This window comes from Apteryx mantelli, chromosome 2 (assembly GCF_036417845.1).
Source record: "Apteryx mantelli isolate bAptMan1 chromosome 2, bAptMan1.hap1, whole genome shotgun sequence".
Taxonomy (NCBI): Eukaryota; Metazoa; Chordata; class Aves; order Apterygiformes; family Apterygidae; genus Apteryx; species Apteryx mantelli.
The window spans coordinates 51,195,967-51,217,283 of record NC_089979.1 but is presented as its reverse complement, the minus strand read 5'-3'; the positions used below and the strand labels follow the sequence as shown (position 1 = coordinate 51,217,283).

The 21,317-nt window shown below is 35.9% G+C and overlaps 1 protein-coding gene across 3 annotated transcripts in view; it reads left to right on the top strand.

Annotated features, from left to right (window-relative positions):
• TTC39C (tetratricopeptide repeat domain 39C) overlaps window positions 1-15,743 on the top strand; it is a 35,613-nt gene extending 19,870 nt beyond the window's left edge. For all 3 annotated transcript variants that reach the window (XM_067290629.1, XM_067290627.1, XM_067290628.1), the window contains exons 6-14: window positions 700-868; window positions 5,153-5,246; window positions 5,932-6,039; window positions 6,563-6,672; window positions 7,640-7,763; window positions 10,200-10,297; window positions 11,208-11,312; window positions 14,489-14,527; window positions 15,124-15,743. In XM_067290629.1, the coding sequence (XP_067146730.1) occupies window positions 700-868; window positions 5,153-5,246; window positions 5,932-6,039; window positions 6,563-6,672; window positions 7,640-7,763; window positions 10,200-10,297; window positions 11,208-11,312; window positions 14,489-14,527; window positions 15,124-15,213 (937 nt within the window). In that variant the 3' untranslated portion in view covers window positions 15,214-15,743. The remainder of the gene's footprint in view (window positions 1-699; window positions 869-5,152; window positions 5,247-5,931; window positions 6,040-6,562; window positions 6,673-7,639; window positions 7,764-10,199; window positions 10,298-11,207; window positions 11,313-14,488; window positions 14,528-15,123) is intronic.
• Window positions 15,744-21,317: the final 5,574 nt, after the last annotated feature.

The following is a 21,317-nucleotide window of genomic DNA, read 5'->3' as shown; positions in this document are numbered from 1 at the left end:
TTTATTCTATTCTCCACAAATTAATACTTTTATTATAGATCTACAGTAAATTCTGTCCAGTGCCACTTCTGAAACATTGTCTGCAGAGCTAAGATCTCCTCTCTGTGAAGAGAAGAATCAGATTTCTGATTGGTTAAACAGGCTTGAGATTAAATGTTCCTGTTGATTTCCTTCTTTTCCCCTTCTGGAGAAGAGGAATGCCATTATTTTGGGGTGTTCGCTGCTTCAGATGGCCTTGGACATCTTTATGCTCTGCCCTTGTTTGCAGGAGTGATGTAGGTCATGTAGATGTCTGCCATTCTGAACATCAGATGTATTTCTGTTTTACATGGACTTTGTGTGTTGATATTTTTTTTTTTTTTAAATGAACAATTCATTTTTAAAATTTTCCTGCAGGTTTTTCTTTTTTTCTTTTTTAATCCTGTAGACTTTTAAAGACTCGATTTATATGGTGCTTTGATACTGTGAACTTGATTGAACTTTACCTTTGGGTAATGTGCGTTGAATTGTATGCTCAGGTGCAGTTTAGGAATACGTTGATGTATTACAATAATATGTTTGTTTAAAGGCAACTTGTGAAAGAAAAGACAGGTACACTGCTTTGTTCTGCAGGGCCATTTTAAAATTTGCCTGTCTAGAGCGTAGACTTGTTAAACTTCTATTTATGAGCTGTAATCTTTATTCTTCTGTTTCTTGTAGATTAGCTTTGTTGTGGTACCACACAGTTGTTCGTCCCTTCTTTGCTCTTGATGGCAGTGATAACAAGGCAGGATTGAAAGAGGCAAAAGAGATTCTTGCAAAAAAAGAATCTGCTTATCCAAATTCTTCTCTGTTCATGTTCTTCAAGGGGAGGATACAGCGATTAGAGGTACTGCATGTTTTCATCCTTCTGACTGATTTTTTTTTTCTTGGTATTTTATGTTTCGCTGATGTGAACAAACTTTGCAAATTGTGATTAAGGATATAGATATATGGAAATGTAAGTAAGAAGAAAGGATTAACTTCTTCCTAGTTTCAAATTCATGTGCCAAATCATCTCTACCATTACTTGTATCTGAATTAATAACACTATGAAATTCTTTTTCTGCCACTTGATATATTTGCAGCTCTATGCTAAAAGGAAGTGCTTTTGGTCACTTATGAATTTCTTGTGGTATAAATAGCTATTTCAGTTTTGCTTGTCACGCTAAAATCTGAATATTCAATCTGCTGAGTACATAGCATTTATCTACCCCTTTTCATTTTATGCATTGTCCATACAGTTAATGATCTTCAGTAATTTCCTCAAGTAATTGCTTTTGCCTTTAAGAGGTCAAACAGGATGTTTTCTGTTGCTGTAGCGAGCTCTGACCCAAGCAGAATGTGTTCCCTGAAACTCTTCTTGAGTACTGTTGCAGTGTGGTATTCTTCAGTAATTGCAGCAGTTTTGTGGATTTTCTTACTGATTTTTTTTTTTTTTTTTTTTTTGTCTGAGAATCTGTGATAATCTGAGATGGTGATGAGTGCTTCAAACTCAACTTCTAGCTGCTGCTTTTGTCAGATCAGAATATTTCTAGAGCATTTACATTAACAACAACAACAAAAAACAGAATCACAAAAACAGTTTGTTCCAGCTCTTCACCTCAATATCATAATTACAAGCGCTAATCTGTATCTTGATAGTGACACTCATTCCATGGTTGGGTTTGCAGCCAATTCTCGTGAAAACAACCTGATATTTTGGTGGAGATAGCAACAGTAACAAAACAGCAGGGCAGGCTTTCCAAATTATCTTCTGTGGCAGATCAGGTTTTGCTGGCATTTTTTTGTGATTTTATTTATTTATTTATTGGAAGTACTTTAAGGTTCCAGTATGAACAGTCTTTGTTGCAGCGTGTTGATGCAACGATGCATCTAGGGAATTACACTGCCACAAGCAAACTGTCACTATCTGGGAAATGTTGGTCTTTACTCAGTGGGAATATTTTAAAGCCTTTTGCTCAGTCATACATCTGTTCCATTTAGTTGAACATTACAGAAATTCTCATGGAAAAATTCAGGTTCTTTAGGAATAGCTATACATAATGAATGCAAGTGTAGTTGAAAATACCAGTATAAAAATAAAACTATGAAATAAAGAGCTCTGAAAGCCTTGATTTTCGCGTAGTGTCCTCCAGTGTAAACTGTCCCCCTCTAACTTTACATACTGTTTGTTGGGTTTCGCCTTAATTCTGAGCATGGCTCTAAAAGCTTCACAAATTTATAGTGCTGGCTGAGAATAAGAGACTGTCCTTGGATTTCAGAACAGCTCTGTGGGGAAACCCATCTTGGCTCAGGAAGCTTTATAGTTACTTAGTTGGTGGTGTTTTGTTTTGTTTTGTTTTTTTCCTTCTGTTGCTAATGTAAGAACCATAATCTTACACTTCTTGATTTCAGATTTAATAATCCTCTTTATGTAGTTCTTTATCCTGTATGTTTTATGGATTAATTTTCTTTGCCTTTGTATATGGTCAGAGAGAGGCATGAGTGCTGGCAGTTGAGGGAATTATAAAGATAAATTTGCAAACTGGAGAGTTTAAAAAAAAAACCTTATAATATTGTATTTGGTGATTCTTGGGCATTTATAATTTCTTCACTTTATTCTCTGAACCCTTATATAGTTAGTAATACATTTATTTTAAGGATTAGCACTAAGTAGAAATTCATATTCCAGGATATTGTCACAGTTCCTGGAGATGTTTGAAACTTTAATTATCAAGGAATGACTCTAAAACATTTACTGTGCCTGATGATTAAGGAAAATTTATGAAGATCTCAAAGCACTTGAGAGACATAGGAGGTTACAGATATGGTTTATAGAAGATAGAATATTCCGCTAATGGCATTGCATATTATTAGGTGTTCAGTATTTCACATGCTGCCCAGAATTTGGTATACTGCATTGTAGAAAAATGATGCAATTGCCGTTGCTCATTGTGTAGAACAACATATCCTACACAAAAGTGACTTATATTTTAACATGTTTATTTTTTCAGTTGTTTAAAAGGTAGAGCATATTCAGAGGAATAAATATTTGAACTTTTTTTCATTTTTCTCGGAAGCATTCCAAATGTAATTTTACTGAATTTCGAAACTTCTTAGCGCAAAGATCAAGTTCTAAGCCTATGTTAAACTTTTTTCTGTAAAATTGGGCTCATAAAATTTATTTTCTGGGAAGTGATGCAGCAGCAGTATTTTTATTAATGAATAGTGGATAGAAGGTGCTGCTACAAAAGTAAATAAGCTGTACATTGCTCAGGCTCCCTGGTAACTTTGAGGGCAAATACACTGCACAGAAAGACAGATGAGTTATATTCTTCTGTTGTGCCAGTAAGCACCTTAGTCTGATCATCACTTTCTTTTCTAAATGTACAGTGTTTATATTATTATAGCTATGCACTACCTTTGGCAGTTGCACTGTCTTGATGCAACATGTATGATTTATTGTGAGATAGTTCTTTAACAGCTTAAATAGTGGTCCCTGATGAAACAGAGAAGGAAATCAAACAAAATCACTCTAGAGCTCTCTGCCAGACTTAGGAAGAGCTTTTTTGTATGTGGCCTTAAGGATACAAGCTGTAGGTTTTTGCAGGAATTTTAGAATAAATTTGTGCTTGCATAGATGGCAGCTTTGCTTGTTTGTGGGTTTCTTTCACTTAGTTGCTTAGCTGGCAGTGACTGGTTTAAAAATTTTATTTGTTTGCATAAGTAAATTAACTGTTTGCAAGAATGAATATAGAAACACTATAAATGGAACTGTAGGCCATTTTGAGATATATATATATATATATAAAAATTAACTAAATGTTGATTTCCATCATCATAAAGGCCTCAAGCTGCAGATGGTTACAGAGAGGTCTTATAAGATCTTGTATTGTCTGTGAAAACTAGAAATGAAGATTAGTTGCTGTCTGTTCAGTTAGCCAAGTATAGGGGGTAATATTTGGCCAAAAGAACAATCATTCTGCTTGTTACAGAACTGATCAGCCTATTTCTAGCCATTGATAACTGATGATTTTTATCAGAATGTTTCTATCTCATATCCCTTTCTACCTCTGTACATGTGTTGCAATATTTATCAATTCTGTACTAATTTTTGTTTAAGTTGGTTGCTGAGAGATGTGTAAAGAGGTGAAATACTTCAAAATAGGGTACCTTTAATGGTTAATTGTATTGATTGTGTAGAAAAATAAAATTATTAACAGATATTAAGACTATTCTGACTTTTAAGTGGTGGAATGACTAATACGAGTAGAAATGAGATTGTTCAAAAACCTACCACACAAAACCAGTGACTTTTGGACATAATAACAAATAGAAGGAATACACCCACTGATTTTTAAGGTTGAGAGCTGAATTGATTAGAAGTTATTGGTTATTATTATTGCATTATAAAACTCCTTGGTATCTTCTCCCCCCCTCCTTTTTTGCCCCTCTATAGTGTTCTGTATTTCTCTTATTTGACTTTTACTGTGTAAGTTGCATATTTTATGGTTTGGTTTTTACTTCTGCACGCTGTGGAATTGATTCTTAGTACCTTGCAAGCAGGTGCTTTGCATTCTTGTAAGGATTTGTTTAAATATAAATCTGAATTTTTTGGTATTAATGATTCTTACTTCCCTTGTTTCTTATAATCTGATTCTTTATTGTATTATGCTTCTTATCATATCATTAATATGGAAAAATGCATTCACTGTAGGAACTCTTAAGATGTGTGTTTGTTGTTGCAAATAAAGGCTTTGTCATAATTTGCCCATACTTCTCTCCAAAAGTGATCAGATCTGGAGAGCTAGGAAGAGGGAAGCTGGCCAAAGGAGTTGCAGTGTGGAGCTGGATATGTAAATGAACATTATCCCTTCCCCTTCAAACTGTTACCTGTATGGTGTTTTTTAGTTCACTTAAAGCAATCTAGAATCTGAGCTGAATTCTGAGGCTTTTCTCTCAATAGGATGTGCCTCTTCCGTCTAATTAAGCTAGAGGCCGTCATCTGTATGACACTGAAATTATTTTCTTCCTATATAATAATTTTTTAATATCTATTAACAGAAATCAATGTTTTCTTAAAATCTGTTGGAAAATTTGAATTTAAGAAATCTGACCTTTTTTATTTTTTGTCTCCTTTCACCTTTGTTAGTGTCAAATCAATAGTGCCTTGACCTCATTTCATACTGCTCTGGAACTTGCAACAGACCAAAGGGAGATTCAACATGTCTGCTTGTATGAAATAGGTAAATTGGATATCTTTATGCTGTAAATATTTCACTTTTAAGTTTTGGCTAATAACTAATAAACAAGCTAGCTTATTTTAATTAGGATTTAAAAGAAGTTTTGGAATACTGGCTGTTGTCTTAATTGGTTGAATTACTTTAATAATCCTGTCTTCTTGTTTGGGAGAGGGTAGCATTTCACAGTTTCATAATCTTTAAACAATTTTCCACAAATACAAGTTGATGCAAAATCATAGAGAAGACTGTGGAATCGAGGGCAAACTATTCCTCTATACAAGGTTATTTAAAATGAGTGATGAATTAGTCTTTAAATGTCTCTAGTGAAGGAATCTTGTCACAGGTAGGAGAAAAGGGGAGAACGTAGGAGCTCTGTTGTAAATTTCAGCATGCTACAAAATACTTTGTAAAAGGAGTCTTAAGTGTCTGCATCAACTTGTTGTTGATCTGAAATGCATTTATTGTCTTGTGTGGCATCTATAATTAAGCATTTTCCAGTAAATTTAAGCCAGACTTTCAATGTATGTGTGATTGGTTTTGTTTTTATTGTTTTTAACTTTTCAAGCTGTTGGTATAATTGTTAAACTAGCTCCAGCTCTCGTGACAAATTTTATGTTTCAGTAGTGTTTACACCAGACTTGAATTCCTGTGCTTTCTCTCTCATAAGTTAAATTGGTCTCATTTTTAGGCTGGTGCAGCATGATAGAGATGAATTTCAAAGATGCATTTGAATCTTTTGAAAGGCTTAAAAATGAATCCAGGTGGTCCCAATGCTATTATGCTTATTTAACAGCAGGTTAGTAATTTCAATGAGTTGGATAAGTGATAAATACAGTTATGTGTATCACGTTTTGACACTGTTTCTGTTTGTTTTATTTTGGGGAAGTTACTAGTGCACATAGTGCTTCCCATGGTGCTTCCCGCACTGACCCCCAGCTGCATAAGAAGGAAGCAGAAGTTACTTGCATAATTTTATTAATTTATATAACACATGCACGCATGTGTACCCTTTCCCTCTGGGTCTCCATTGCTATGGTTGTTATATGACCTATTGCCAAACTAATTTAACATACTGTAAACAAATCCCTAGACATTGGGTGATATTAGTTTCTTTAATGGATATGAAATAAAATATTGAGGGACTTGCTAATGCTCACAGAGGACACCTGAGAGAGCTGGGATTTGCATGTTTGCCAAGTCCCAGTCCAGCTCTTTTCCAAAGTCACTGTTTTTCCCCTGTAGTATGAAAGCTAGCCTTCATTTTTCCTGTTTATGTCCCAGCACTGTTAACATATATATTTTTTTCTGTGTTATTATAGTGTGTCAAGGAGCCACTGGTGATGTCAGTGGTGCTCAGAATGTCTTCAAGGAAGTGCAGAAGCTTTTCAAAAGAAAAAACAATCAGATTGAACAATTTTCAGTGAAAAAGGTTTGATTTTAGCATAAGCTGAATTGTTTCAGTACAGTAATTACACTTGGTAATTGTGTTGTATTCTCCAGCAGCATTTATTTTTGAGCAAACTGTTTTCTGCTATATTGCTTCTGTAGAATTAGTGGGAAGGATTCAGGTAGAAAAACAATAGTGCCATGTATTTTAAGGAGCCAGCAAAGAATATCACAGAATCACAGAATGGTTGAGGTGGGAAGGGACCTCTGGAGATCATCTAGTCCAACCCCCCTGCTCAAGCAGGGTCACCTAGAGCATGTTGCAGAGGATCGCGTCCAGGCGGGTTTTGAATATCTCCAGAGAAGGAGACTCCACAACCTCTCTGGGCAACCTGTTCCAGTGCTCTGTCACCCTCACAGTGAAAAAGTTTTTCCTCATGTTCAGAGGGAACTTCCTGTGCTTCAGTTTGTGCCCGTTGCCTTGTGTCCTGTCGCTGGGCACCGAGTATGTGAATAGCTGTTCACTTTTCAACTTAACCTCAGTAGTTCTTACAGATAAAAGTACATGATACTGCAGTTGTTTCAGTAATTTTCCTTCTAGCTTTGCATTTATTACTTACTTTTATCTTGTCTTGTTTTTCAAAGCCTTAATATTTTTGAAAGCTAGGAGTTGTCTAGGAAATAGCTACTGCTGATCTTGCAGATGTTGCTGTGTTAGTATCCGGCCCATATGTGTTTGAGATTGTGAAATAGAATAAAACAAATCCAGTCTGCATACCAAGAAGCTTTAATTTTGATCAATATGTAAACATTTGAATTAATTGAAAGATTTTGCTTTTTAGTCCTGAAATCTTTAAGCTAAATTACTACTGACTTTATTTTTATAAAAATTTTTGGATGCTTTCCTGAAAATGTTGGAATCACTATTCGTGATATACTGTTTGTGAGTATTATGTTCTTTGTAAAAGATGACAGATCTTCCCCCTTCTCTCTTCTTCCCTACTTTGCAGGCAGATAGATTTAGAAAACAAATGCCAACCAAAGAGCTCTGTGTCTTGGCATCCATTGAAGTATTATACTTATGGAAAGCCCTTCCAAACTGTTCCCTCTCCAACCTACAACATATGAGCCAAGGTATGATATGGTTCATTGATCTTTGTTGCTGTTGTGTTTTTTTTGGTGAGATTTATAATGTTTTCCTTCTGTTGTGCAGACCAGTTGATTGTAGTAGCATGAAAACTTAAACCTATATGCATGCATAAAACAGGTTGAGTAGCAATAGGAAAACTTATTCTAGTAAGATTTGGCTTAAAGCTTTATTTTACCGTTTTTGGGAGAAGGTGTGGGGGTCTTTTTTTGTTTGCTTTTTTAACTACTTGTTGCATATGGCCATGTTTAAAATAAAACACTATGTGGTAGCCATTATTCAGAGTCACTAAAGAAACTTGACTCATTTAAACCTAGCTACAAAATAACAATAAAACTAATAATTGATTTATGTATGTCATTTTTCTTTTAAAAAAACCCTTAGCTTTCAAGGTCATTTATGATATGGTGAGGTTTTTTTGATCTTGGTTGCTTTGACTGTCTTAATGGTGAAAGGGATAGTTGGGACCTGCCTCTTTCTCAATCTCCAGAATCTTTGGATGATATCTGTCAAATGAAGTTTATGGTTGCAGTATGTTTATCACAAGGTTTTTACTACCCCTATCTCCAGGGAAGAGTCTTGTTTGCAGTCTGCAAACACAGTTTTGACTTATTCCCTGCTGCTTTAGAAAGTAAACCAAAAAATATATCTGCCACTGAAATACTTCATTACTCGTGTTGTTATGAAATTCTGGGGATCGTACATGCTGTTAAGCTAGAAAAGTGCCTTGTCTTGAAGTCTGGCATCAAGACTAACTGTGGGTTTTTGTTTTTTTTAATTAAAGGCAATTTGTTCGTTTAACTTGTGTGATGGCAGTGGGTTACATTCAGATCCCTGGTTTTCTAGTCCTGAAAGATAGTGGTGAAGGCTTTAAAATTAGATTTACTTTGATTATAAATAGATTTCAGGATGCATTTTGTATGTCTCTCTCTTGGCTTCAGAACAATCAGCTTTTAGGGGTAGCAAAGAGTATGTACTTCTATCCCACACACTCAGAAACAGTGTAGATCTTTCTTACAAGCTTCCAGCTGGTGGTGCACATCTTAATGGGAAATAGTTAACAATATTGATGATTAAAATTCAGAAGTGTATCTCCTGTAAGGCGTTACACTCGGACGGAAGCGTCTACATCAGTGATACTAGGTTGAAGATTTTCTGCACAATGAGAATATTATTGCAGCTCATAAGACGTATCTCAAGAATGATGAGATTATAGCAGATTTTTTTTTTATTTACTTCCTCTTTTCTTGAACAATTGGGATATACTTTGCTGAGGGTTTTTTTTTTAAACTTTTCCTCTGGACTAGAAGATAATTGAAAAATAAAGCTTTGATTTGCAGGAATTAATGTCTTTAAGTAAAATGCCAAGTAACTTGAGACTTGTAATAAAAGTGAAAGAGTTGACAGCATTATGTAACATCCAAATACTTAATGCAGCCAACTTTCAGTTATTCATAGGTGGTTTATTTGGGTTGTGGATTAACCCTGTCGTGAATGTAGAACCTGTTTGAATCTGGCAGGATTTATTAGATGAGGCAGAGCGTGAAGTTGAAGCAGCTGTACTGCTCCCAGGCGTAGCAGTTCAGCTCCTTTTGAAGGGATGAGAAACGATGCAGACTGGGGTCTCTCTGGAAAGATGGTGCAGACAAGTGCAAATGGCTCCTCATGGAACCAGCCTTGATCCAACAGAGCTGTTGTGAGCTGGAGCCAAAAACCATGACCAAGCCGGAGCCTGATTCAGCAGGAGCTGGTTGTTACGTGCATCGTGATTGAGCTCTTTCCAAACACGGAGCACCACTCAGCTGAGGCACAGTCTGTCCTAGATTGTGGACCATCTAAGGTCTGGCAAATAAGCCCTGTCCTCCTGTCAGAATTGGGAAGTGTGATGTCAAAATAGCCTAGTCTGGGGTTTTAGCTCCAATGCAGATTTTTGTATCTGTCGTTTGGCTTCAGTTCAGAACAAATCAGCTTTATGCCTAAATTACTTGTGGGGTTTTTGTACTGGACACCTTATAATTTAGACTGTTTATTTTTCTTCCACTATCTGAGACAGCCCAGTCACCTATAACACCCAAGAGAAGTGATTGTTTCTTACCTTTACCCTCTGTTGGATTTTTCAAAGACTGGTAATGTCTTCTCTTCTTGTGAGAAGGACACACCAACTGCCTTTGACTTCAGGGGGCCCATTCATTCCTGCTTAGGAATTCTTCTCATGAGTGGCAGCTTGCTTGATGGGATTCCTACAAAATGCATTGTATTTAAAAGAAACCAAATTATTTTGTTGTGTATAATGTCACTAACTTTCATAGGATCTCTTCTTTCCAATTAAATTTTAGTCATCAGACTAAAAGTCATCATAGACCGTACTTCTTGTCTAAGGAGGAATTTCAATCCATCTTGTTTTTTGGAATCTTTTCATTAAGCTTGTCAAGATGTTGATGATTCATCTGCTATCGGTTTGAGGAATTTGCTTCTTGGTGCCATACACAAATGCTTGGGAAATTTTCAAGATGCTGTTCAGGTAAGTTGCTAAATGATAATTTTCACCATGAATCCTATTTTATGAGCTATTCTGTAAATATTGTTAAAAGTGTTAAGTAAACCATTAGTTTTCAGTGCTATTAATCATTCTGTTGTGCAAATTCCAACATGTCATGTGCTCTTCAAATCTTCCAAGTTAGCATAGCTTCATTAGATTTTCTGTGTTGTAAAAATAAATGGCTGATGTTGAACAAACACCGCAGCTAAAGTGGCTTGTAAGAGTTATGGGGAAGCTGGGAAGGAAAATGGAGAAATTCTTGAGCTCTGCTAGATTTTGTTGCCCAAGAAGGAAAACTGATCTTTTTAAAAATAATTTGGAGATTTGCCTTTTGCAGGCATAGGTTGGCTGCTCCTGCTCCAGAGCTAGTAAGACACTGAGAGGTTTGATTATTAGCATATATCAAAGAATAATTTTGCCACTACTCCAGACTTTGATCTGTAGGCGCAAGGTTGTTTTTTTTTTTTTTTTTTTTTTTTTTTTTTTTTTTTAATGGAATTCACATAGACAAGAAGGGAGTTAATGCTGATTTAAAATCTTTTTATCTGGTTTTCTCAAATGTATTTTAAATAATCCAGGTTACTTCATCTCTGAAAAAAATGTTAGATATAGCAAGGAACTCTAACATCAATCTAAAGTTTAAAAAACTCTTGAAACAATCAGTATGTTGCTTGGTAAAAATCCAAACAATCTAATTTTGCCTTGATATGGTATTGTTAGTGAGAACCTCTGGGTCATTGCTTAAAGATTCTCTATCATTGGAAACTTAATGTATTCACATTTTAGCTTTGGGCTAATTTGTAGTGCTTGATGTTGAAAGATGCTTCTGGATTTTTAAGTGATCAAACAGTCCATTTTAATGAGTTACTGTAATTTTTTTTTTTTTTTACAGTTTTTTCAGCGAGCTGCTAAAGATGAACTGTGCCGTCAAAACAACTTATACATTCAGCCATATGCTTGCTATGAACTTGGCTGTCTTCTGTTAGACAATCCAGAGGTAATACTATAATGAATTTCAAACTCTTAAAGTTGGGATGGGGATTTCCTATGTCACTTTACAAACAATAAAACATTGTTTATAGGTGATAGTGTTTGTTAAACTTTAAAAATGTGTTTTACAGCTGCTCTAAAGATAAACTCTACTTTTTTGCTTTCAGTAAACCAAGAAATGCATTTAAGGTAGCAGCATCTTATTCTTCAGTGTCAAGAGCTTCTATGAGAACACTGAGTTTAATGTATCTCTTAGTAACACTGAAATGTCTTGCTTTGTTGTTGTTGTCATCTTTTTTCTTCTTTTCTTCCTTCTTCCTACAAATTGTAGCCTGCTGACACTCTTCTGGGCATCTTCAGTTGTTACGTTCCTGAGCATTAGTGGTATCTTTCTCTAGCAGTAAGATAAATATAATGTTTCCAGACTTTCTCTACTTTATATTGTTCAGTTGCTTATGGACAGCAAGCATCAAAACAAGAATTTTAATGAGCGTAGCACCGTGTCGTTTTGATTATTATTCAGTATTTTTTTCCCCAAAAAGTACCATAAATATTTCACTTTTCTTTCATTATGTAGTGCAACTCTGATCATGCCATGATATGCAGTTTTTCTAATGTCCCTTGTAGAAACAGTGAGTATAAATGCTGGGGTATGGAAATACTTCCCTTACCCCTCCAAGATCCAGGCCCCCCGCACCCCCCTTCACTTGCCCCATGTGTTCCTGCTGTTAACGGGCAGCAGAGGCATGGTAAGAACGCCTTGAGTAGGTAGGGAGTTGTCGCCTGTGGGTAGTATTGAGTGTGGTGAATGTCTAGCATCCTCTTCTTGCACGCTTGAATTTCCTGTTGGATACCGTTCACGTTCAAAGATTACGTGTCGTTAACTTTTCTTCTCCATTTAGAAGTTGATGATTTCCTAAAATAGCTCCGTGTTTTCAGGATCAGACTTACAGTTGGAACAATATGGTATTTGTCAAAAATCTTTTTCCTTTGGGAATATTTATACCCACTCCTGGGGCAAGTATCTTGCTAATATCCAGCCTCAGAGGATCTTGGGATCCTAGCTCTACTGAGGGCAGGCATGCCATTGTACTGTTTCTTTGCAGCGGATATTTAAGGAAAGTGATTCAATCATCCAAATTCCCCCAAAGTTGCATGTGCTTTGCATTTTGACTTTCTCTGTGATGTATAGAGAGTTTTTGTTGCTCAGGATGATGAGGGAAAATAACCATCTGACTTTTAGGCTGTCCAAATGGCTTGGTTGATGCATATGTTTGGTTGTTATGAACTTTGCCCCTACTCTGCCTTTTGGGGAACTCAAACTAGCTTGAACTATGGCAGCTTTTTGCTATTCTTTTCACCATTTCCCTTCTCAAATATGTAAGGCTGCTACTTGGAGTTCATGCTGTTTTACATAGTGCTTCCTGAATCACATTGTGAGTTTGGGGAAGTGGTTACAGAGTAATGACTTTTTTTTCTTTCTTTTTTTTTTTTTTTTTTAAACCTGTGCACCACTGTATGTAGTTGATAAAGTAGTTGGGCAGACAGGATCTCCTGTTCTTAAGATTCTGTCTTCAGTTGTTTTTAATCTTGTCTGAGCTGAACCTTTCCCTTTAAATGGGAAGGAAACTATTTCAATAGAAATTGCTATCATGACACGGGACAAAGCTAGAGAAAATGCTTTTAAAAAAAAAAATGGTTCTTTTTTGAAAGCCTTGATGCTGTGTGACTTAGAGCAAGGCCTTGAAACCTGGTAGGAGGGTCTGAGGCCAGTGATGCTCCTGCTGCTTTTTTTGATAATGTTCATGTTTGAATTTGATTATGTTATGTTAAGTGTCTCTGAAAACTATTCTGTTTACAGTAGTTGGGACTGCCGCTAAATACAAGAGTGGAGGTTGGTAGTGAAATCTGAAGATTCTCATAATTTGGGAACGGTTCTTCTCTCTCCCTTGCCACACAGTAACACACTTCATGTTGTGTATTCAGGGGAATAGTGAAGAAGCCGTTGATTGTAGCTGCTATTCAGAAACTGTGGTAGCACTTCGTATGTGAACTAAAAGGAGGAAACGCTCCCTCTCGTGGCACTTGGGCACTGAGGAAGTAGAAGCTGCTTGACTTGAATAAAGTGTGGTGGCGTGAGGAGAACAAGAGCTAGGTTTAGAGGCATGTGGATGGTGTGGCATTGTGCGTGTGTTTTCTTTTCCTTTTTTTGTGGATGATCCAGTTTACTAGCTGAGATATCATGCAAGTCATTTTTGAGAGCTGTACAGTGATTAAAAAGAGAAGGATATAGGAGTTTATAAATCACATTTACCAAAGTGGCTGAGCATATTAAAGACACTGAGCAAAAGATACAGATGCAAATATGCATGTTAGCATAAAAAGCACACTTGTATTAAATTTACAATATTTTAAAGTGACACATAATTATATGTTTGATCTAACATATCGACTGATATCTTTTATTTTTAACTTTGTTCTCATGAATTTCTTTAAGATTTTAATATGGTTATGTCAAGAATAAGTTTACCGGATACAGACTTTTTTTTGTAGATGTTTTATACACTGTGAATGTAATGTAACTAATGCAAATACATAAATTCATACTCGGATATAACTGAATAAGAAAACTTCTTTTTTTTTCTATGTCTTTTATCAGGTAGTTGAAGAAACTATTTATAAGATTTAAAATTAAAAAAAGGTACTATTTAATAAGAAATAAAATGTGAGCTTTTCAGTGATAAATATTAATCTGCAAATATATATAACTTAAGAGTTTGAAACTGAGACTTCTGAAACAACTTTTAATGCTTAAAAATAGCTCTTGTTTTGCAAGTTTTGTAAATGTCCTTAAACTCCAGTTAAGAAACAGAACTCACTCTTTTGATCAATTAGTCATTTACTTGTAACCTTGTTTGTATTTCTGTGCATTGTTGTAGCTCGCTTTTGTCACTAGCAACTTCCATGTCAAGCTATAATTTCTCCTTTTCTGTAGAAGTCTCAGCAATATGTAATGAACCTCATTTCATTAGTATTTCTAGCCTTCTAATGTGAGAGATTTTAGTGTACTTAATACCTTGTTTTCAAGATAGAGGTGCTACTTCAGACTGACCAGGTCATATACTTAAGAAATTTCTGTAACATTTGTGATGTGTTTTTAATGCAGTGTTTCTCTCTTTGTAGACTGTGCCAAGAGGCAAAACCTTACTTCTCCAAGCTAAGGTAAAAGCTAAGATGCTTCCAACTATATCTTTGGGAGAGAAAGACATTTCAGAGGTGTTTAACTCTGGTTTTAATAGTGTTGGTGTCTGTCATACGTAGTCTATAACATTACTGATTGTGTATTGAGGTGGGAGTCAGTGATAGTGGTGTGCATGCATTTTTGTAGGTGAGGCATAGTACTGAGCCCATACTAGTAAACCTCTGCTGAGCTGTTAGAACCTTGCCAAGTCTTTCAAAACTAAAACTTGGCTGCAAACTACAGTTCTCCACTTCATGTGTGTTACCACTGGTCCTTGCCTTGGGCAGGCTGGAATTTTCTAGAGCTTTTGGACTTGCATAACTTTCCAAATATTGTTCAGCTAAATGGGATCTGAACAGCGTGTTGGAAATAGAGAAATCCCTAGTTAGTGAAGAGAGCAAAAAAATTTTCTAAAAATTCTGTTGCTTTGGGTAATATAGGGATGTTAATAGCAATATGCATTCTCCAGTTCACTTCTCTTCTGTCTGTTTTGTAGATTCATGACTTCACTAGTAAAATTGTCCTCACATCCTAAGATGAAGGAGGCTAATAGTTGTATGCTTTTTTTGTATTTCAGGAAGAATTTACTGGCTATGATTTTGAGAACAGATTGCATGTCCGCATACATGCAGCCTTAGCTTCTCTAAGGGAAGTTGTTCCACAGTGATGGACAGGAAGTCTTGTTATCCTTTCCCACAGTTTCTGCACTTTAAGATAAAGCAGAGGATTAAGCTGTTGGGAAGACCAGCTTTTCTTCTGAAAACCATTTGTGCCAGAGACACTTTGCTAGTGTGTTCAGAGTTGTTATGGCTTAGTAAAATATCACAATTTTAATTAAAAATAAATCAACCAGGATGAGGGTTAAGTGACCTTGTGTTTTTAACTCTTCAGTTACTATTTTGTTTAAACAAAGCCAAACACAATTACTTGTAACTCTGCAGGTGAGTCTAAATAAGCACACGTGATTTACTTCAACAATATTGGCAGGTATTGTTTTTTTAACTTTTAAAATACATCTAAAATATGCTAAGGGGAACAGTCTTCTGTTTTGATTAGAATAATATGATATAAGTCAGTGGTGTAAATGTTGACACTGGAAATGGGCAGAACACTTTTTCTTTGAGAATTAGCCAATACGGTGGGCACAAGAGAAGGAAAACTGTTCAGCTACAAAAAGTAGATATTATGAAATTTTAGGAGGTTATTTCAGCAACTTCACAATGATGTGTGAATTTCAGACCTCACTTTCCTTCCAATTCTTCATCCTCCCCTCCCCACCCAACTCATGTTTGTGATATAAATTATGTCAATATTTAGGATCTCTGCTTCTGGTACGTTCCAGCCAAATACTTATTTTGTTTGACACGCAGTTACTGTGTGAGCAGTTCTTATTTCTGCTCTTAATATTCTGAATAGTGCATTAAATTACATAGGCCAGATATTATAATTGAACTTGCTTTCGATTCAGGCTGCTGAATCTTCATGGCAGTGACTTTTAAAGGTATTAAAAAACCAAAACCCTATTTTGATAGTCATACCAACAGTACAATATCTTAAGTCTCTAAAAGGTATTCCAAACCCGTAGTGTTAAGATACTGAAATACCTCGGACAGCTTAAATCTTTATCATGACCATATTAAGTTTAATACTTGGCCATACGTGTGCTTGTGTAGTTTTGTTTACTTTTGTCTGTAACAGGCATCTCCTTACCTTGTATATTCAGTTAATATTATTTTCTAGGAAAGTAAATATTTTTTTAAAGAAACTTATGAATGGAAATCTGGCCAGAAAGTTAGTTGAATTATGTTACTTTGCAAAGCTAAGAAAACTGGATTTCCTTGGAAATAGTTATTGAAAAGCCTTATCTTTACTTTGGTCAGGTTGCCTTAAACAGTTCCTTAGCTTAAACTGTTTTTCTTTTCTTACCTTTTTGCAGAATATATTGCCAAAGTTTTAGACCTTGCCCGCACCTAACCTTCATTGATTTGCTTTTGAGGTTGCATCTAAAGCAAGACTGATATGGAGGAGGAAAGTTGTATCCTATGTGGTAGGCCAATGGAAAAGGTTGACGCACTTTTATTTCCTTCTAGAAATACACAATTCCTGCTATGAAAGGCATTCCTAGAGCGGTTAAACGCTTCTTCTGCAGTCTGTGAAGGAGGGGAGCAATTAACTCTTAAAAATAAATAAATAAATAAAAATCTATAATCTAGGTATGTTACAGATAGTAAGCTGATTTCTCATTCAACTTTATCAGTAATGCTGAGTCACAAATGAGTGTTCAATCTTATTTGAAGTGGCCCATCCAAATGAAGTACTGAATAGGGAACAATATACTGTATATATATAGTGACTACTTAGAATCCTGATCATAATTTTAGAAATGGACGTGAAAGCTTATTTTGTCCTGTCTAATTTTTATATTTTGCGATCAGAGACATAGTCCAGTCTGGGTAAATAGCTAGGAACAGGTACTGACAAAATTTTTTAAATACACTGCTTAAATGTAATGTGAGACTAGGCTGTTCAGGACACACAGCACCTGCATGCAATTTGTGTTGGGATGTCTAGGGTCTACATACTTGGAGGTAGTTAGCAAGCTGTAGTAAACTTACTAAATGGCCTGTTCTCACCAGGCCTGCAATGGTATGGAAAGACACTATGTATTCATACAACAGTTTAACTCTGTGCAAGTTGCAGCTTTTCTGTGGGTTTAGAGAATCATCGCTGAAATGGAACTATCTGTTTCTGTATCTTTTCCCCTCATAGGAGAGTCTCCTAATTCGTAAATGTTAAAGTTATTTTTTATGTTAGATTGTGCCTGTGATGAGAAAAATTTCGACTGTATTTTGTGTAAATGGATTTTTTTTTTATACTTTGGAGCTCGGAGGCATGGTCTAATAGCAATAATGGAATATGCATCTTGCTAGTTTAATATATTAAGACTATCTTTACTGGGTCAGGTATTTTTGTTGATGTTGATGAAGTTTTTATCTCAATATGACTCATTTCAGATAAATAACTAGAATTTTTAGATGTCACAATGTGGCATATTTATTGTGATGTACTGTAAATGTTGTTAATTTACAGAACTTGCACTTTTATATTTCTGAGTAAAATTAAAAGAAATGTGGACATGAGTTTTGTTCCCTTGTTCCTCAAATTTGCCTTTAATTGGTGGCCTCCTGAACAAGACGATACTAAGGATAGGGAAAACTTCTGGGGTGTCAAGTGACTCTGTAACAAAGTTTTCTAGTCAGCAATTACCTCAGCCTTTGTTCTTCCAGCATAATTATAGTCTCCTGGTTTAGAAAGTGAGTTACATGTGTCATGTTGAGATCAACTGTAGAATGAACAAGATTTAACATATGTTTTAAGACATCAAATTTTCTTGTTTCTCATTTTAAAAAAAGAAAAACAAAAAATGTGCTCTCTGTATTCATACACCTTTTAAAATGTTTCTGATTTACTTGAAAGCAAGCACTTTAGTTTCTCCTATCGCTGACTTTGGATGCTTGTTTCATATTCTAGTTATGCTTTATTCTTAAATAAAATTCCCCAAATCTTATATTGAATTTTTTTTCAATTTACAACAATCTGATCCTTTTTTCAACAATTGATCATTGTTTAAAAATTGCTCTGTAACTGTTTGAAATTTGAATGGGGGAAAGTGTTATATTGGTAAAGCTATACATGGTGTTGTGAGGATGTTAATAAAACCTATCAATGGAGCGAAAAGAGGGCAGTCTGTAAAAGACACTCAAATTCTCTTTCCACTCGTGATTGTAGGGTATTCTTATTAACAGTGGTAGCAATCACTTGCATGAAAAAATTAAGTGATCACAAAAAAGTATCATTAAAGCTAATGTTAAGAATTAAATTTATGTTTAGCTGTCTTTTAAGGCCATTGGGCAGCCAGTGATGTCGGACCAGCACGCCTGCGCATAGATCAGCAGGCACTCTAGAGGCTCTCTAGAACGTAAGGGAGCTCCTCTGAACTTTAACAATAAGGAGTTAGGTACAGATATATTGCCCCTAATTCTTCAACCTGAAGTAATTGTGCAACAGAACATTTTACATAAATTTGAAGTTCTAAAATAAAAGGCAGATGGGGAATTGTTACCCTGCTAATTGCAGTTTGAGAAGAGGCTTATACCATACTGTTGCTTTCTAATGCCTTGAGTGAGCTAGAAAATGCTTCAAAAACTACTTTTCTGTATCAACATCTCTTAATGTTCTTTTCTGTAAGTCAGCCATTCAAAATAAAATGGGAATTCTCTCTACCAGTAAGCAAGTCCTGATTCGGGTGCATTGTGACCAAAGAACAATTAAAAATACAGTAAAGCTTAAATAGTCTTTACAGAGATTCAGAAAGCGTAAGAATTTGCTCTCATTACACTGAATTATCCCTATCTGTATATGAGACTCTTAATTTATGCCAAAGCAAATTCTTGTATGAAATTAGCCAGTATACAAGATGCACTGGAAAAAAAGGCCAAATTTTGTCACTGTATTGCAAATTTGTATTCTCTCTGAACTTTATAACTTGTGCAATGGTGCTATTATTAGTAGATGGCAAAAAGTGATTTTTCTCAGACACTTGTATACTTGAGATTGTCTCCCTTGATTGAATTATACTTAAATCTCTCATTGTTCAGCATCCCTTCCACCTCTGTAGTTTGTTGCTGGCATTGCATACGTCTCCAGAGTGCTTGCAGAGGTGACCATGTACCAGCAGACGGAGTGAAGAAGGTCATTCTGTGTTGGAGACCTACACCTGAAAGGATCCAGTCCCTCTTCTGTTCTAAACCTGGAGCTGTCTAGCTTTGGTTTTCAGACACTGCATCTTCTTGGGGTCTTTTTTTGTTTTTGTTTTCTGCTATATTAAATGCTCTGTTCCTTGTCATGTCTCTGCGTAGCCATTATAAAGAATGTTCAGGTCACCTCTTAATGTTCTTTCGCACAAACAATATAAACAAGACATTAAAGAAGGTTGGCATGAGGCAGGCTTTCCAGAGTTAGATAATGAATGGTTTCTATTTTTCACCATCTTTTTTTCATCTAAGCTTGGACCCCAAAAAATCTATACCTCAGTATAGCTTACCAGTGTAGGGGGCATTACAACTGCATATTGCCTTCATACTTCTGCTCAGAGCCTCTTTGCTTATTTACCCAAGACTTGCACAACCTATTTTAGCCACTCTATCACACTGCGAGTTCACGTTCAGTTGGCTTATTACCCCTAGTTTTTTTCAGTTGTTGCTTTTTCCAAAATGCTATTTATCTTGTGATGTGGCTTCATTCAAGATGATGTTCCATTGTACCATTTTATCAAGTGATCTACATAGCTCTGCAGAACTGAACTGTCCTTGGTGTTTTCCAGTTGTTTGGCAGGCTGTGCTTACCTATATGTCCAGAAAAACTTCCAGATGAAGAGGTTAAAGGAAGAGCTCCTTTGAGTTGAACGTTCAAGAGAGAGAGAGATTGTCAGACTTGGTTATGTAAACCATTTAAACAGCAAACACCTGCTAGTGTTTCATTAAGAGCAATATGTTTGTTGTATTGAAGAAAAGATAATTGCACTCCTGGGATATATACTTGTCCCCACAGGCATCACTTATCGCAAAGATGGGAACTAGGGGGAAAACAGAGACATGTACAGGGGCACCTTAAGTAAAAACAGTGTTTTGCAGCTTTGGTAGGAAAAGCCAGAAAGCGGAAAAACTCCTACTTAGGATTCAATTAAAGTTACTGGGAGGAAGAAATAGGTGATGCTTCAGCCTGTTCTCTTACCCCTTTGGCTCGAGCTAACCAGTGTGATTCATTTACCTCTTAAAAATTCTCTTTAGTGAAGAGTTTGTCACATTAAATCCATTTGATTACTATTGTGCATCTGCTTAGTATAACGAAAACTGATCCCTTTTTGGGGGCAGAATTGCATGGCTGATTTGCTGAAATTCTGTTAAGGGATCGCTATCTTGTAAGGTTTCAGCATTGTCTGGAAGCTGCTATTTCTGCAGATGGGGCAAAGGAGGTAGGACAAGGTGCTTATCTTCTGAGGCAAACTGCTCTAAGGCCGACAGCCTCTTCAGTTTGGGGACGAAGTGGTGATATGTTTTTAGTAGACCAACTGATACAATTGTCATAGTGGTCTGACAGTTTCCTCTAGGTGGCTTCCAAAAATGGCATTCAAGTTCCAGGGTAGTGAGTAAATTTAGGCAATCTTTTTCCTCTTTACTGTATGCTGCACTTGAATTTCAGACAGACAGGCTTCTATGTGAGGGGCTGAAGCCTTTTAAAATCCTTAAGGAGGTTTATGCTTATGTTCAGTAGGCTCTAATAAATTTTCCTGTTTTTTATGACATCTGTGTTGAAGTTTTTGAAGCTTTTGCTGCATAGAACTTTGCAGACCTAGAATTTTGAAAGCTTTCAAAAGAGGCAAGTTCACAAGGTATCTTCTGATCTGTCTGTATTCCTGGATGGTTTCAAGGTGACCACGTGACTATCATTGCATACAGGTATGTTTAATGCATTTATTAAGTCCTGTTGCTTCAATATGCTCCCAGACAGAAATCCAGACTTGAGCTTGCTCTCCTATGATACATTTTCTAACCCTCGTGTATATTCTCAAAGTATGTCATATCCTTCTGTACAGAAGTTATTCTTCCTAATTTTGTAAGTCATAGCATATTCTTATTTAACTTTGTTCTTTTTATAGCATGGTTTCTATTGTTACCGTCTGAGACTGAAGAGCTATTTTGAGAGGTTTTC